General features: G+C 42.5%; 1 protein-coding gene across 4 annotated transcripts in view; it reads right to left on the bottom strand.

The window, feature by feature from the left end:
- MEIS1 (Meis homeobox 1) overlaps positions 1-16,447 on the bottom strand; it is a 133,206-nt gene that overhangs the window by 56,804 nt on the left and 59,955 nt on the right. For all 4 annotated transcript variants that reach the window (XM_026484432.4, XM_044377625.3, XM_048222589.2 and 1 more), the window contains exon 8: positions 1,489-1,634. In XM_026484432.4, the coding sequence (XP_026340217.1) occupies positions 1,489-1,634 (146 nt within the window). The remainder of the gene's footprint in view (positions 1-1,488; positions 1,635-16,447) is intronic.

Below are 16,447 nucleotides of genomic sequence, written 5' to 3'. Positions count from 1 at the left end.
ATATGATGTTAAAATCCACTCCGCCATCTCAAGCTTCAACCAACTACCAGTATTAACCAACCTCCAGAGCCGATTCCAAACTGTCAGTGGAGTCTAGTTGCTGCTTGGAATCACGGTGGCTGGAAGAGAGGGAGGATACTATTTTTTTTTTTTTTTTTTTTTTTTTTTTTTTAGTTACTCCTGCTACTCTTAGTTTTTATTTTATTCACAGATGCTGGAAAATCTGGATTAATGTATACCCTCGAGTGTTATTGGAGGCACAGCCTATCTATCCAGCGGAGCAGAACCAGCGTGGCCTTCGACAGCCCCTGTGTGTCTCCCTGTACCAGTCACTGAGGAACATAGCTCTGAAAGTGGGCAAAGGCATGAGGGTCAACAGACCTGGACACACCGGGGACAATGCAGAATTAACCTTGATACTTAAAAATAAATGACTTTCAGAAAAAGCAAACTAGGCTAAAAATAGTAACATAAAGAGTTTTCTTCTGACATTTTTCAAAAAGCCAAGATGTTTAGCATTCACTCATTTTAGGCTGGGCTAGGCTAGGCTAGGCTATGACCTATTTAAATTCAACCTTTGTCCCTATTAGTATAAGTCCCCCTTGCCAACAATTTTGCTGAGTTTTAAAATATTATTTTATCCATAAATTTTCATTTGGTCTTCTTCCTTAGATGTCATTAAATCAGTATGCACTTACAAAAATATCCACGCAAATATTATGATTATAAATATTTTGAACATGAAATTCATTCAGAACAATAACCAAACAAAACAAATCCCTTGGTGGCATAAAGCCCCCAATCTCCAGTTTCTCACATCTCCAGGAGAATTCCTGCAGTGAAAACAGCAATACTCACACAGACAATATAAACTGTTACTCTGCTTGAAAAGTCACAAGGGACTACACAGGAAACGCTGACTCTATATTGCTGTTTTCCTTTACAGTTCTAAGTACAGGGACAACTTTCACTGTGCAGCCCTGACTCAGATGAATGTTTTGTAATGGCAACCAGGGCATTCAAACCACTTAAAAGCAAATTATGGGAGCATCTTGCCATTGCAACAAGATTTAAACTTTTTTGGACCATTTGCTATAAAGGTCCACTAAAGTGTTAGAAGAAATCAAGTCCTTCTCTCTGGGGTTTGGCTTACTTTCTTCTTAGTAGGAGTTGGTTCTAGGGACTTCAGAGTCACACGGAGAAAAGCAACATCATTAACATACATACTTAAAATCACAAGTCCCATGAACTCCTAAACCTTATAACTTACAGTTACCAAAATTGCAATAGTGAACTTCAAACAAAACTCCTCATTTGGGGTAAGTATCTAGGAAATTAAGTGCTAACACTTTTGTCAAAACTAGGGGAACACAGTGATTTAGGAAATATTCCAAGTGCAGAGGGATAATTTTTCCCTCATTTTTTTTTCTATCACAACTGGTTCACCGTCGATATTTAGTGTACATATGTCATTTAGAATCCACTTACTGTTAGATGCTGGAACAGCCACGCCCTCATGATATTTGTGGCTACTTTGGGAAAGATGCCACGCTTTTTGTGACGCTTTTTGTCCTTATCTGGATCATCATCGTCACCTGTGCTGGGGGAAGCTACACTGTTGTCCAAGCCATCACCTGCAAACATAGTGAATCAAATTTTGACTGATGCTACCTTGACATGCTTTATTCAAATAGAATGCCTCTGGATATACACAAAACCAAAAGAGCAATATAAATGATTAATAGTTTATTTGGTACTGTTTTTGTTTTGTTTTGTTTTTTTCCAAGACAAAGAGAAAGAACAAGGCCTAGGCTCAAAAGTAGTCAGGTCTAAGGAACTTCTTCCAAAGAACAGTGGGAAAGGTCAAAGGGAATGAAGGGAAATAGCCAATCTCTTTAGTAGCTTTCTTTGTTGCCATGGTAACGATTCAGATGTGTACAGCTGAGATGTGTTAAGTGAAACTCCTGCTGGGGAGTCAAATATGGTGGTGGCCATGGGCAGAGGTTCTGTCCTTGCCCGGGGATTCAAACCCACATACAGTCCTTGATGTCAACTTGTGAGAAGATGCATTTAAGATATCAACTATTTCCACAAGTGATCTATCTTAAGACTAAAGTAGGCCATGGAAATGTAAGTAATTCATCATCTAAGCGGTTTGACATAGGAATGCTTCAAATAGAATATAATTTTTCTTGTCATAAAGAGAGAGCATCAAGTTTAGTAAGGGCAAAACTCCTGAAATAGTTTTTTAATTAGGAAACAATTACTATGTAAGTCAAATAAAGTGATGTTAAACTAATAGTCAATTGGAACTGCATTATCCTCAAAATCCAGGCAGTTTCTAAAATTTCTTCTAGATCTAAATTTCTCTCATTTGAAAAATCACCTGTTTACAAATTCCTGAATACTGGATCCTATTCTTCCATTGATTTGTGTTATAACATTTATGTTGTTTCTTCTAGAAAATATTCTGGCTCCGTGACACAATAAAACAAACAAACAAAAACGTAGTATTTCTTTTACAGTGCCGTGTTTAATAAGACAAAAAGTGAAATTTCAGCCCATATAACCACACTGTCCAAAACAAGTCACAAGGTACAAATGGAAACTAAGTACCTTGTGTTCTGGCACAAAAGTTCGGAGGGAAAACAAGCCCGGACTAAATCCACTACGCTAAAAAGCAGCTTAGCTTCTGTCAAACGTGCCTCCCTCCCTGCTGCCCCAGCTCTCCGAGGAAGCTACCGACCTTGAGAAAGGGACAGGTGGATCGGGCCCAGGAAGAAGAGTTACAGCAGCAAGGCTTTGCAATGAGGCAACGCATACACCTGAGAGCACGTTCGCTGGGTTATGTACGTCACTGGAGAGCCGTGGACATGCCCCAGGAATCGGGTACTCCGGGAAGACAAGTTTCCTAGCCGCTGTGCATTATAACTAGCCTCACACTCAGTCACACCACTTCGTGAACTTATTTCGTAGCCCTTATTTCTGTTACCTAAATACTCTAGGTACAAATGTACTACCTTGATTTCAGTTATTCCAGTCTAATCTATAGTCATTATGTTGCCATCAGTCAATTGTTCTTAACAGCGCCCTCAGGAGTCCCCTGCCCATCCGCACCCCCCCCAAAAGGAAATTGCCCCCAAATTGCCTTAACTTGTACTGAGGTAAAGTTTAAAAACTGTTGGGTGAGGAACAGACTAAATTTCAACATTTCTGCTATGATTACAGCATATGCCACAAACGCAAAACTTCTGCAGAACTTTTCTGAGTGTGATTTTTCTTAATTTAAAAATCCATCATTTTATTGTATTTAAAAATTCATCTGTTCTGTTTAAGTTCCACAGGATCATAGCTGTGCTCTCAGTGGAAGAGATCGTAAAGACCCACAACTCCAAAGCCCTCGCTGTAGCAGCAGCAAAGAAAGTGCTCAGGTGACTTGCCCAAGGTCACGCAGCAGGGATGGGGCTGGCAGGCCCTTGCCGACCAGACACCCGCATCCCTAAATCAGTGCTCCTTCCGCCCCACCAAATTCTCGTTATTTGCATAACCAAGTGTTTTATAAGGAGTCCCCTTGGATTTGCCTAATAAATTCCTTGAAAGTCCAGTATTTAAAGAGGCTTTTTATTCAGAGAAGCAATTCACCATATAAAATAACAATTCATTAAAGAAACATGAGAAAAGAAACCAACTCAACAGCATTTAAAATTTCAATGGGCTAATCCACTTTCAATATGCAAAAGGTAACCGAGGAAAAGAAACATATTACTTGATCATTGATTAAAAATGAAAAGCTTCTAACCTAATGACAGTTTTTCACCACCTCTCCATGATTGTTTTCCACCTTTAAAAAAAATAGCCTTTCCATCCGTCTCAAAACCCCTTCAGATTAATTTAGCAGGCAATGCCTAGTGCCTGCCTCGAAGAGAATTCATTGATAATTTATGGAAATATCTACTATAATCCAGCGGAGATGACTTTTTTCCAGCTTTGTGCATCAATAGATAATCAAGGCCTTAAAGCAGCCTTAGCTTCCCATTACCTCAGGCAAAAGAATTCCTGAAAGCGTGCCTTGAGGGCACCTGAATTATATACTCCATTAGGAGAGGAAGGCTTTCTGCATTCCATGTGTAACACTCACCAGAACCTTTCCTGTTTATTTCTGCTGTATGAAAGCAGCAGCATTAGGAACAGAATTTTTTAAGTGAAGACTTATGTAGACACAATGGAGAAACCTTTCAAGCAGGAGCCAGATCACCCCCTTCAGTCCCTGGCAGTGACCTCTCCCGAATAAAAGGTTTCTATTACATCATTAGCTCAAGCCAAAAACAGCCTTGGCTTAATGCACAGTTTGTTCTTCCTACTGTTTTTAGGCAAATACTGCTACTTTACTCCCATCTGGGAGGGAAATTACACTGCTGGGTTGTAATCTAAGACAAGATTTTCATTGGAAGCAAATGCTTTCAATCCAGTGTAAATACTGGTGCATGTTCAGAAAAGCCTAAAACAATAAACCCTGCTCCTTCCCGACACAAGTGAGGGAAATGGAGAAGATGGAGAAGGAGAAGAGCATAATAAAACAGACGATTCTAAAAGCAAACACTTTCATAGATTTTAATAAATTGTTTAACCTCTTCCACTTTCTAGAATTGAAAATTGATCTCCAAACGTCTCAACCTCAGAGGAAAAGTCTAAATGGTCGATTGTACCTTTAGCATTTCCATTCACTCTGCAATTCGATACAGTCACCTCGATGCGGTCTCGGGAGGATTTATTTCCTTTTTTTATTTTTAAGATCACTAAACAAACTTGGAGAACCGCCGGCCGACCACATGGCAGCGGGCAGCAGCTCTGAACCACATTTGTAAAATGTCAGCAGTGACTTCATTCCCGGAGCTGACTTCTCCTGCCGCCAAATGAAGGCAAACTGAAAAGGTGGAAATAATCATAAAAATGATGCTAGTCCATAAACAAGCTTACAGCCTCATTAGGATAGCAGTAGGCTCCAGTGGGTGATTTATGCTCGTTTTGCTGATGCTGTGAGGAAATGCCATAGGGCGACTTTAGCCAATTGCTAATGGTTTCTGACAGCTTCTTAGCAACTAGTGCAAGCAACGTCGTGGCGTTTGCTAGTGACAGAAACCGAAAATGTCATATTATCTGCCCATGTGTCATGAAGTCTGCGTGGCAATTAACTAGCAGGCCAGTGACTGAGGGGCCAGAGGCTCCCGAAAATGGCCTTTGGCGATGCAGAGGCAGCCGATGGGCGCAGAGCCCACGCTGCCCTCACATATGCAACGTTCTCATGCAGAAATCCACTTCCTTGCGACTTCCCAGCTCTGAGGAGACCGCGCCACTCAAATCCCTTTCCCCCCCCCCACTCAAGTGAAACTCTGGGCTCCCCTCTCTCTCTCTCTCTCTCAGCACTGGCTCTGGCCTTACGAGAAGCCTCCGAAGCAATCTGCTTTGATATGATTATCCGAATGGCTCCTTAATTGGGAATACCTGGTTCTGGGCTTTTTGGACGCTGGATGGAAAGGTGCTAGCCATTTTTCTGCTCGCTCACGAATTAGTCTAAGAGGATTGACGCTCACTGAAGCAGACTCATTGCCTGTCAGATTGCAGGGAGCAGAGGGACTCGGCAGCAACAAGACACTCCGTGAAAAACACCAGGCTTCTAACGAGCGGGGGGAGAATCCTGGCCGCACTTTCCAGTTTCCGAGCTATCAAAACCATGCACTATATGTCAAACTGTCAAACCTTTCAGCGTGGGCCATTTGCCCTTTCAAATAATATTTAAGAATTGTTTTTACAAAATTTTATAGGCCATGGTCTAGTGAAAGAGGCCAACCAACAAAGAAAGGAATTTGTACTACAATTCGTCTACGGACAATTTCTTGTGAGACCTGGTCTGTCCCTGTGGAGCAAGGCAGGTGACCTGTGGCAGCTCCCAGGCTGTCAGAGAGCTCAGATTTCAAACACGCTCAACTCAAACATCCCGAGTCCCTATTTAAGCATGCCCAGGCATTTAGACTGTGCTATCTCGTGCCTTTCAAGGCAGGATAAAGCGGCATTTACCGTATTCAGGCCATTCAATGGGTCAGACTGACCGTGTCAGCAGGGGCTCCTCTCTGGCAGGTCAAAGCCCTGCTCCCATTTTTCTCTTCCTCCTGACGCCCTCTTCCCCCCACCCAGGACTGCCCATTCCCCAAACCTATTCTGAGCCAGGCAAAAACAAAACCCCAAAAGTGCCCAAGATTTACATCACAAGGGAGAGGAACTGCCAGTGTCAGTGGGTCAGCAGGTATAAATAAAAATGGGTTGTCTGTCAGAGGGTTCTTTCTGTCATCGAGGCAAAACTCCTAATTAGGGATCTGAACTTTCAACTGTGGGGGTGAATGAAGGTGTAAGGTTGTGGACCTTCTTGTTTTGTTAGAAGCCGAGCTGCAAGGCACCCCAGCATTACAACAATTCATTTACAATTTTGTATCGAGACTCCATAGTTTCCAGCCAGGTTCTCCCCTTCACTTTTACTTTATGCATCTTCAAGTGTTTGGAAACAGAACGTCTGTCTCAGACATGTATGTCGACTCAGAACCAAGGCCATCTGTAATCGCATCTTTCGCACGGAGCCAATTCTACCATGTCTTGAAAGGTGTCAGAACGGCCAGCTCAAAGGCAAAGGCATGAAGGCTGTACAGCCCGTGTTGTAAGCTGGCTAAACTTTCATCCGGTATTAAGGGTTTTTCCGCTTGCCTGTTTTCTCACACAGCACATCTACGAGAGAATACGGCATTTCGCCCCTTACACAGTGCGTAGGACATTCCTGCCCTTCCAGTGACTGCTGGTGCAAACATCCCATCAGTATGGAGAGGTCGGGTTTCTTCTGTAGGGGAACTATCCGAGTGGGCCAGGTTATTAGGAAGAATGTAAAACTACCCCAAACCCACTTCTCCAGATCATGGCTGTGTCTACTTAGCCAGAAGTCAGATGGGATAATGTTTCTGTGTTATGTTAAGAGGATAAATGGTGAGAATTATAGACAACCCTTTCTCAGGAACCAGCTAGAATACTTCGGAGATTATAAAGAAGTGTTTTGTCTTCATTGAGAATGTGTAATCACTGCCAGAATGATTTTTCTAAAATACAGATCTGATTTTCTAACCCTGGCTCTTAAAATCCTGCTGTGGCAATCATTTGCCTTTAGGATAAAGGTCACGCTTTTGAGCCTGGCATGGAAGGTCTTTCACGATCTCCCTCTCCCTCTGGGGTGTTTTCAGCCTATCTGCTGCTGGGTCCCCACCCCGATCCTGAGCCTCCTGACCTTCTCACCCTCTCCCTGCAGGCACTGCTCTCACACCTCTTCGGAGTTCCCTGTGCTAGCCCCTTTGCAGCGTCCTTCCTGGCAAGCTCCTTGGTGACCCCCCCTTCTTTTTTTAAAGATTTTATTTATTTATTTGACAGAGAGAGACACAGCCAGTGAGAGAGGGAACACAAGCAGGGGGAGTGGGAGAGGAAGAAGCAGGCTCCCAGAGGGGGAGCCTGATGTGGGGCTCGATCCCAGAACGCTGGGATCATGCCCTGAGCCGAAGGCAGATGCTTAATGACTGAGCCACCCAGGCACCCTCCTTGGTGACCTTTTTTAGGTTCAGTTCAACCGCCATCTCCTCTAAGAAGCATGTGCGGGACTCTAAGCTGTTCAGTGACACCCCTCCCTAACCCCCAATTTTTCTTTTCCCGACGTTCCTCCATCCAAGCACACGTCGCATTCTAGCAGGATTGTTGATTTCTGTAGTCTATGTCCCCTCGGCTTGATTACAGGATATATGAAAGAAGGGACAGGGTCATATTCCCCTCTAAGACTCTCTAGCCCCGGGCTTACCCCAGTGTCCAGGGTACAGACTTGTCAATGGCATATTAAATGAATGAGCTAATGCATTTCCTTTTTCATTGCATGGAGAAAACCAGTTTCAATTTCCAGCTGTTACCATCCTTTTTGATACATACTTAAACTCTTGAAGAATATTCACCAAGGAAAATCAGTAAAACTATAAGAAAACATAAAGGAAATGCATTCTCCAAAGCCGGGACGTTTCCTTAGAATCTTTCAGCTCATCTTGGACAAAAGATGGACTGAGTGAAAGAAATCAGAATTCTTTTTAGTGTTTGCTAGAGTCTCTCAGGAATACACTCCTACTTCCTTCGATTACAATTTAAAGCTCTTTACCTAACTAAAATTTCGTGCTGTTTGTGCATTTTTCCTGACTTCAACTCTAAAAAATAAAGCAAAAGTTTTGTTTTCCCAATGAATTAAATACTTGACATGTCTTCCAGTTTGACCCTAGCAAAAAAACTCAACTGTCTCTCAGCAGACAATTGCACCCTCAGCTCAGACTCCATCCAGGCTCACACCTCATAGACTTGGTGCTAAATACAAAATTCTAGAACTCTGGCTTTTCCTTAGTGTGGCCAAGTCATGGATCGGCCTTCCCCACAGCATTCCTCCACACCTGCCTCCACAATTTTTCAGCAACAGGTTATTGGAGGACCTTAGTAACTGATACTGTCATACAGACTGACGTGCCACAGGGTCCTCGGAGACGTTAGAAAGGATTTTATAAGATCAATGAAAACCTAACATGACCCCATAAGTCTAATTACACATTTTTAAGAGAAACACAGTAGACTTCATCTACCTTCAAATTTGCAGCCGATATACAAATACATAATTGTCTAAAATCCAAGGGTTCACCTTTGAGTTTGACTTGAATTAGGGTTCTGTTACCTCCGCCTCCCTTTTGCATCTCTTCTCATCCTTAGGTATTTAATATTTCCTTGTTCTCAGTCCAAAGCGATTCTCAGTTGATCAAAGAAAAATAACAGAGGGAGGCACATTCTCATATGTTTTATGTTACCACCCACGACTTCCCTGAAAATCTTGAGGTGGTTCCTTTGGCAACCAAGATAAGGACTTAGATGTTGGCACCTGCCATGGCAGTGTGAGGTTCTGGAAGAGGCATAAGAAATGGCCAGTGTCACAGATACACTAATGGCAGTGACTGATAAGACAGAGGTAAGGAAAAGTGAGGGAGAAGATTAAGAATAAGCAAATTTTATGGGGCGCCTGAGTGGCTCTGTCGTTAAGCGTCTGCCTTCGGCTCAGGGCGTGATCCTGGCGTTCTGGGTTCAAGCCCCACATCAGGCACCTCCGCTGGAAGCCTGTTTCTTCCTCTCCCACTCCCCCTGCTTGTGTTCCCTCTCTCGCTGGCTGTCTCTATCTCTGTCAAATAAATAAATAAAATCTTTAAAAAAAAAAAAGAATAAGCAAATTTTAAATAAACACATTATTTGGAATAAAAAGAAATGTTTAGGTACGTTTCCCAAGGTTGGCTTAACAGAGATTTGCCATGAAGCTTTTCCTTTCCCATTGATTTAGGTCTGATAAACAGTGACAACTCCTTGTTAATAGTTAGCCCCTGTGGAAGGAGCTCACAGCCTTATTCAGCCCTTTAGTGGACTCCTGACATCACAGAGACCTAATGGAAGAAATGGAGACTCAGAGCCTGGAGAAAGTAACTCTCTCAATGAACGTACTGCCTCCTTTTCTAAAAAGTCAAGTGCGGACTTTAAAAATGAGCCCTACACAGGTAATCATCTTTTGCATAAGTGGTCACTCTTACCATTCATTTATTCTTTTGACAGAAATGTACTGAATTCCGACTATGTCCCAAACACTACGTCAACCATGACGGACACGAATGGTGAACAAAATCAAAAAGAGTCCCTGTTTCTATGGAGCTTTCCAGACAGAGGGCACAGATGTGAAACAAAATAATCACGGTGATAAAGGTACAACTGTATTCAATCACAAAGAAATATAAGTCTATGAGTGTTGAAACAAAGAAAACTGAGGAGGACTGCGGAGCAGAATCTGAAGGGTGGAGAAAATCAAGAGGGTGTGGTGAGCAGCCTAAAAGGGCAGAAAGCGGAGAAAGGACTGCAGGCCAGGGAACAGCAGGTGGAAGCATGCTACAACCACAGAACTGGAACCTGGGAAAGCAGGACCACGTGAAGCTGGAGACATGACCGGAGCAAGGCCCCTCAGAGCCTCAGGGGCCACGGTCAGGATTTGGTGTTTGTCCCGTGGGTTCCGAGTAGTGACCCATACACGTACTTCTGTGGCATCATCAGTGTCCTGTCACATGCCCCAATATCACCTAAATGTTACCAAATAAAGCCTCATTCCCCAGTGTCTCTTTCTAGTTCAACCTGACAAAGTACTTGCTTCCAAATTAAGACTGGGGAATGAGGGACAATGGAAAAACAATGAGTCCACTTAGGCAGACCCCAGTGTAGGCACAGATTACACTCTGAAGTTAATCTGTAAGTAGGACGTTTGGACATTGGAACATATTTTCACACAGAAGCAAGTTATGAACGGTGGCGGGTCCCAAGGCTTGCTCATCAAAGCCGAAGCAATTCATTAAGTGAATGAAGTTCTGATATCTGAGCTCTAGGTGCAGCAAGTCAGAAAGTATAAGAAGAAGGAGGAAGATGAGTTTTTTCCTCATATTTCTGTACATAGAATCCACCTAGGGAAATACTAAAGTATGTGTAAGTGCTTTTAGTACTTCCTTTTTTAGATGTCCCTTCCACCACTCAGCATCCATGTCCTGGAGTTTCCCAGTCTCCCAGTGCCTTGTAGGGGCACTTGGCCTCCCACTGTGGACACCCCACCCAGACTTAACCTTTTCCTGCTCTGAGTTCACACTTACCATCTCCCAACAACCCAAATACCCAGCCTTTCCATCTGAGCCAGATCTATTGAGGTAGAAAGTGATCTGCAAGCATGAATAGAAACTCAGCAAGAAAATCTGCTGCCCCCTCATCTTCCCAGAAATGTGGGCATCTTCGAAAGAAAATTTGTTAATGCAAACGAATCTTTAAATGGCAGAATTTCAGGTAGAGCAGTAAGTAAAGGTTAAAAAAAAAAATACAGCTGGTGCTGGGAAAGTTTTGTTGTTGTTCTAATCAGCAGATGCCAGCCTTTCGGAAGAGCCCAGGGTCAAGTTCCCAAACTTGTCATTACATCCCCCCACCCTCAACCACTCCACCCTTGCTCATCCCTCCTGCATTTGGGAAGCCACGCATCTCTCACCTTGCTCAGTGTTTCTCTCTTTTTCACAGAAACTGTGGTGACAGTGAATGGGTCCTGGGGTTGCACAGCAGTGAGAATAGCAGTAAGATCTCGGTTGAACATCCGTGTGTATATGGAGGACATTCCAATAATCTGGGTGTTTATAACTCAGAGATCGCCAACCCGTTGGAATAAATTTGGAATAACTCCTTTACTACAAATAAAGGCTTCTATTAAGCATCTATCACTTCATGATTCTTCATGGAGACCACAAACCATGCATAAAACATAGCAGGGTAAAAAATATGAAAAGAACCCAACCAAATAACTGAGACCCAGAATGAAAATGCTCGCTGGATTTTTACGGAACACCAAGAAAATCTGTTGAATTATTTTTAATATGCCATTGATAGAATGGAAGGAAGAAACAGGACTTTCTAAATTCATGAAAAGTAAGAATTGTCAGTCGGAGTTGGTCAGTGTTCACATTTGTAGTTTACTTAAGATTTATTTTCTGTACGTATTCCTATGAGTAGAGTACCATGGACAGATACATAGAGGACACACCAAAAAATCCGCTAAATATTCCAAGTTGTTTGTTTGTTTGTTTTTAAATCATTATACTTTGTTCTTTTGAGATAGGAATACCTTTTTCTAGTAATTCAATATGACTTTTTGACTTGAATTTCCCTCAGGGGAACAACAGCAAATTAGTTACCTACACGCAGAGGACAAACAGCAATGATGAATAGGAAAGGAAAAAAAACACAGATTTTACTCATTTTTCATCCATTCAGCATTTTTTTTTTTACAACTAAACACCATGGAAAATCCCTGCACAAACAGCATAACTTCTTAATGAAGTCTTAGAAACTTCAGGATGTGAGTACACTGCATGATATTACTGAAATCATTGTATTTATACTAACAGTAAAACTAAATGGAAATCCCCCAATCTTTTTCTAAGAAAAAAAGAAAGAAAATATGCTTACAATTGCAAAGGTAACAGTGCAAAAGTCATAAACTTTTGTTTTGAATCAACATCTTAGAAAGCATTTGAGGAACTAGTATTTTACCTTTTTAATGGTATTATAGTAATGCATGCCAAATTCCTTGAGATATTCTTCCCAAAATATATAAATCATTTATTAACAAATGGCCACAAAATTCTATTTAACCATGAAAATAAATCTCTTGTTTAAAACAAAAGCAAAAAACAAATGCCACACATGGGATCTTACAGACAGGCAGACACACACACACACACACGCACACGCACACACACACACACACACACATAGAAACACACACACACCCCATTTATTTTTGTGAGATCCTCAAATGCTTGCCATATAATTTTTTAAACTTTTATATACTCCGCGCGCGTGTGTGTGTACGTACACTTACACAGAAAAGATAACATTTATTTATCAAAGAGATCACTTCTTCAGCAAACTCAGTTATATAGAAATCACTTGAAAAGGAGGACTTAATTTAAAAAAGTTTCTGACATGCAGATTAGAAGCAGTTGAAGTGGTTCTCAACTTTGGCTACACATAGAATCATGCGGCAGTTTTTATAAATCCTGATGCCTACACTGTACCCAAGACCAATTAAATTAGTATTTTGGAGGGTGAAATCCCAGCATTAATGATTTTTAAAACTCCAAGATGATTAAAATGTACAGCCAAGTTTGGGAATCACAGATTATATGTGGCAAAGCTCATATATTTTTTACAGAGAAATGACCACAAGCCCCTTAATCCGAGAACCGGTGTGTGTATTTTAGATGCCGTTTTCAAAGGTTTACTCATCTGGTTTCCTGCCTCATAGTTTGTAGACTGAGAGTTTTGTAATAATGTAAAATGATAAAAAGGCAAAAAAAGAACCTGGCCTGTGAGGTCCTTCAGCATAGGGGAAAGCAGCCACATAGATGCTACAGACGTTTGTGTAAACACAAGATACGCAGCACAGTGCCATAAATCAGGTAGCTACTGAATTAAACTGTTTTGAGCTTGTTAAAATTAGATATGATACAGTGTCTGTGCAGTCTGGAGACATTTTCCTTAAAAATGCCCCTAAATTTTTTAATATTTAAAAAAGTAGGATTCTGTTCATCTGGACCACATCCTTCTTTTTTTTTTTTTTTTTTTAAAGATTTTATTTATTTATGTGACAGAGAGACAGCCAGCGAGAGAGGGAACACAAGCAGGGGGAGTGGGAGAGGAAGAAGCAGACTCCCAGTGGAGGAGCCCGATGTGGGACTCGATCCCGGAACGCCGGGATCACGCCCTGAGCCGAAGGCAGACGCTTAACGACTGCGCTACCCAGGCGCCCCAGGACCACATCCTTCTTGAATGACAGCAGATAAACCAGAATCACGTGTCTAAATTCTGTAGCAACTCTTTTTACGTATTTGCCCTCATTTCACTGGTCTGTGCAGCTAGATGGAGCACAGCCCTCAGTGTGAGCATCGTGAGTGGGTTAAACACGGGCACCAGTTCATCTTCTGACCCTCCCTGGCTTCCTAGGGATCTTTCCTCAAGGTGCTCACAGGTTCTTCACCCCTTTCCTTGTGCTCTCAGTACGTAAGGAGGGAGAAGGGGAGAGAAGGGTGCGTGCAGGAAGGATGAGCAGTCCGCTGAAGGTGGGGCCCAGCTGGATGAGAGGGTGGGACCGACCTCCTGCAATGAGGTAAAAGTTGGAGCAAGAGGGAATGCCATGGGTCAAGGCAGAAAAGCCCAGATGACATTCTATACAGGGAGATTTCTTTGCATTCGAAAGAAAATGGAACTAGGTTGTAAAATGTAGATTAGGAACTCTTTGGGGAGAATGAAGTGATGTTAAGTTTAGTCAGAAGGAAAACAGGCAAGAAAGAAGTTGGGATAAAAAAGAAAGGAAAGCTTGTTATTCTCTTATTGTAAAGCCATCTGAAAACCCAACAGTTTCTGAAAGATAAGGTTGAGAATTACTGGCATGTATCCGTTATTACATCTAACCTTCTCTCCTCTGATTATCCAAGGCTCCAGTCCTTGTGTAGAGTTTCTGTGGCACACGTACCAGTCACTCAGTTAATCAGGGACAGGTGCTTGCTCAAAATAAGCACATTTCATCAAGCGGTGACTTACTTCGGTGGGCATGGTAAAGATAAAGTCACTTGCCACAGCAGTGACACTCCAGTTTTAACGTGCTTATGAAGCACCAGGGATCTTGTTAAAATGCAGTTTCCGATCAGTAGGGGAGGAGCCTGAGATACTGCATTTCTCACAAGCTCCCCGGGGGCTGCCCATGCCGCGCCACCGGTCCAAGGACCGTGATGTGCATCTTAGCAAGGTTCTGGAGGATCTTCCCCTACGGGCAAATAAAGCTAGAGAGTGTTGGGCGCATGCACACGCCTCATTACAGTGGAAGATGAGACAGTCTCCCTTCAGCGCACCCAGAGAGCACTGTCCCTGCAGCCGCTGGACAAGGATGGGAGAAAGGCTGTTCATGTCCTCATTTTGAACATCACGTCATGATGTCTCTAGGACGAAATATCAGAACAAGCCAGGATGTCTCCAATGGGCGACTCTCCTTGTGTTTTGTTTTGGTTTTTTAAAGATTCATTTGTTTATTTCAGAGAGAGAGAGAGAGAGAGAGCAGGCACGTGTGGGTGGGGGGAGGGGCAGAGGCAGTGAGAGAGCATCTCCTGGCAGACGCCTCGCTGAGTGAGGAGCTCGACCCCAAGACCCTGAGATCACGACCTGAGCCGAAATCAAGAGTCGGATGCTCAACGGACTGAGCCACCCAGCCGCCCCGCGACTCTCTTTTCTGACAGTGTCACAGCCCTCTCTCCTTCATCTCCCCAGCACACACAACATCCTCACTTCTTGCCCCGGGAGGTATTACCAGAGAGCAGTGTAGGCTCTGGAGTCAGATTTGCTAGGTTCACATAAATCCCATCCTCACCACTTGATAGCTGCATGACCCTGGGCAAGTCAGTTAACCTCTCTAAGCCTCTGTTTTGCCCCTCTGGAAAAAAGAAGCAGAGTAATAGTACACCTTAGAGTTATTGAACAGGTTAAATAAAATAAGCTAGATAGAACATTGAACACATAACCCGGCAGCCCTGGCTTAGCGCAGTGAATGCCAGTTCCCGTCGTCGTTTTACTACTGAGAACATTCTTTGAGCAAGGGGACCTTTCTCCTGAGCCCTGCACCTAACACAGGAAAACAATCACGGCCACTCTAGTTATGTGTCCTCACTCCCCTATTCTGTTCCCGTTCCTAGCAGCCACTTTTCCAAAATACATACACCCAGCCTCCTAGCACTGCATACTAGTTTCATTTTTTCTTTCCTTTTTTCCCCCCAAAGAGCCCTGGAATGACTTGGAACTTTGTGTGCTTCAGACGAAAATGGGTGGGCGGTGCTGTCTAAGCGGCCCCACCACAGGATGCTGGCAGCCTAGGGCTGGACGGTGATACGCGGGAAACACGTTTTATTAATACAAGTTCTCACTCCCCACACAAAATAGGTCAATTCATAATACTTTGTCCTCTGCTCTCCAAATAATATTTCCATGGTAATTAATAGCAAAGGCTTCTGGTTTTGATTTACAAATATGAAAAGCAGTTATATCATTAAAGAAAGTATCTCTAAGGTCCAGGACAAGTGGGATGCCCTACAGAAAAACAGGGCTGATTTTCAAGTTATTGTCCATCTCTTGTCTAGACAGTAAGAATAGCAGTAATAATAAAAACTAATATTTATTTTCTCAATAAATATATATTGTTCAATAAATATAATATGCTCAAAATAAAGGTGTTCAGCCTTTATTTTCGATCAATTAATGAATCCTCACAAAAACCTTAGAAGGTAAAGTTAAATTTGTTATCACAGTAAAAATAAATTAAAAAACAACAACAGTCAATTTCTCCATATTTAAAAAAACCCTTCGCTTGTTACGGTTTTTTTCAAACTGTTTTCATAGCCAATAGAAACAACTCCTACTTACGGACAATGATGAGCTGCTTGGAGAATACATACCTCACTGAGTGCTTTTCTGAATTAACTCATGTCATCCTTGCATTGGCCCCAGTGTACAGATAAGGAAATAGAGTTCGTTGTAAATTCCAGCCCACATCAGACTCAAAGCTAAACTCCTAACCATTCCAGAACTACTCTCTCCACTTAACCTATGCGATTCAATGACAGTCCAAATGCATTTCTTTAACCTCTAGAAAGATCTCCCGGAGCAGTAAGTGTCTTTTCTCATTGCTGCATGCTGTCCACAGCCAGCACAAAGCCTGACCATGGTGCAGACTTTCATAAAC

The sequence above is a fragment of the Ursus arctos genome, unplaced genomic scaffold (genome assembly GCF_023065955.2).
Source record: "Ursus arctos isolate Adak ecotype North America unplaced genomic scaffold, UrsArc2.0 scaffold_8, whole genome shotgun sequence".
NCBI classification, from domain to species: domain Eukaryota; kingdom Metazoa; phylum Chordata; class Mammalia; order Carnivora; family Ursidae; genus Ursus; species Ursus arctos.
This window is presented reverse-complemented; position numbering and strand designations above follow the sequence as displayed.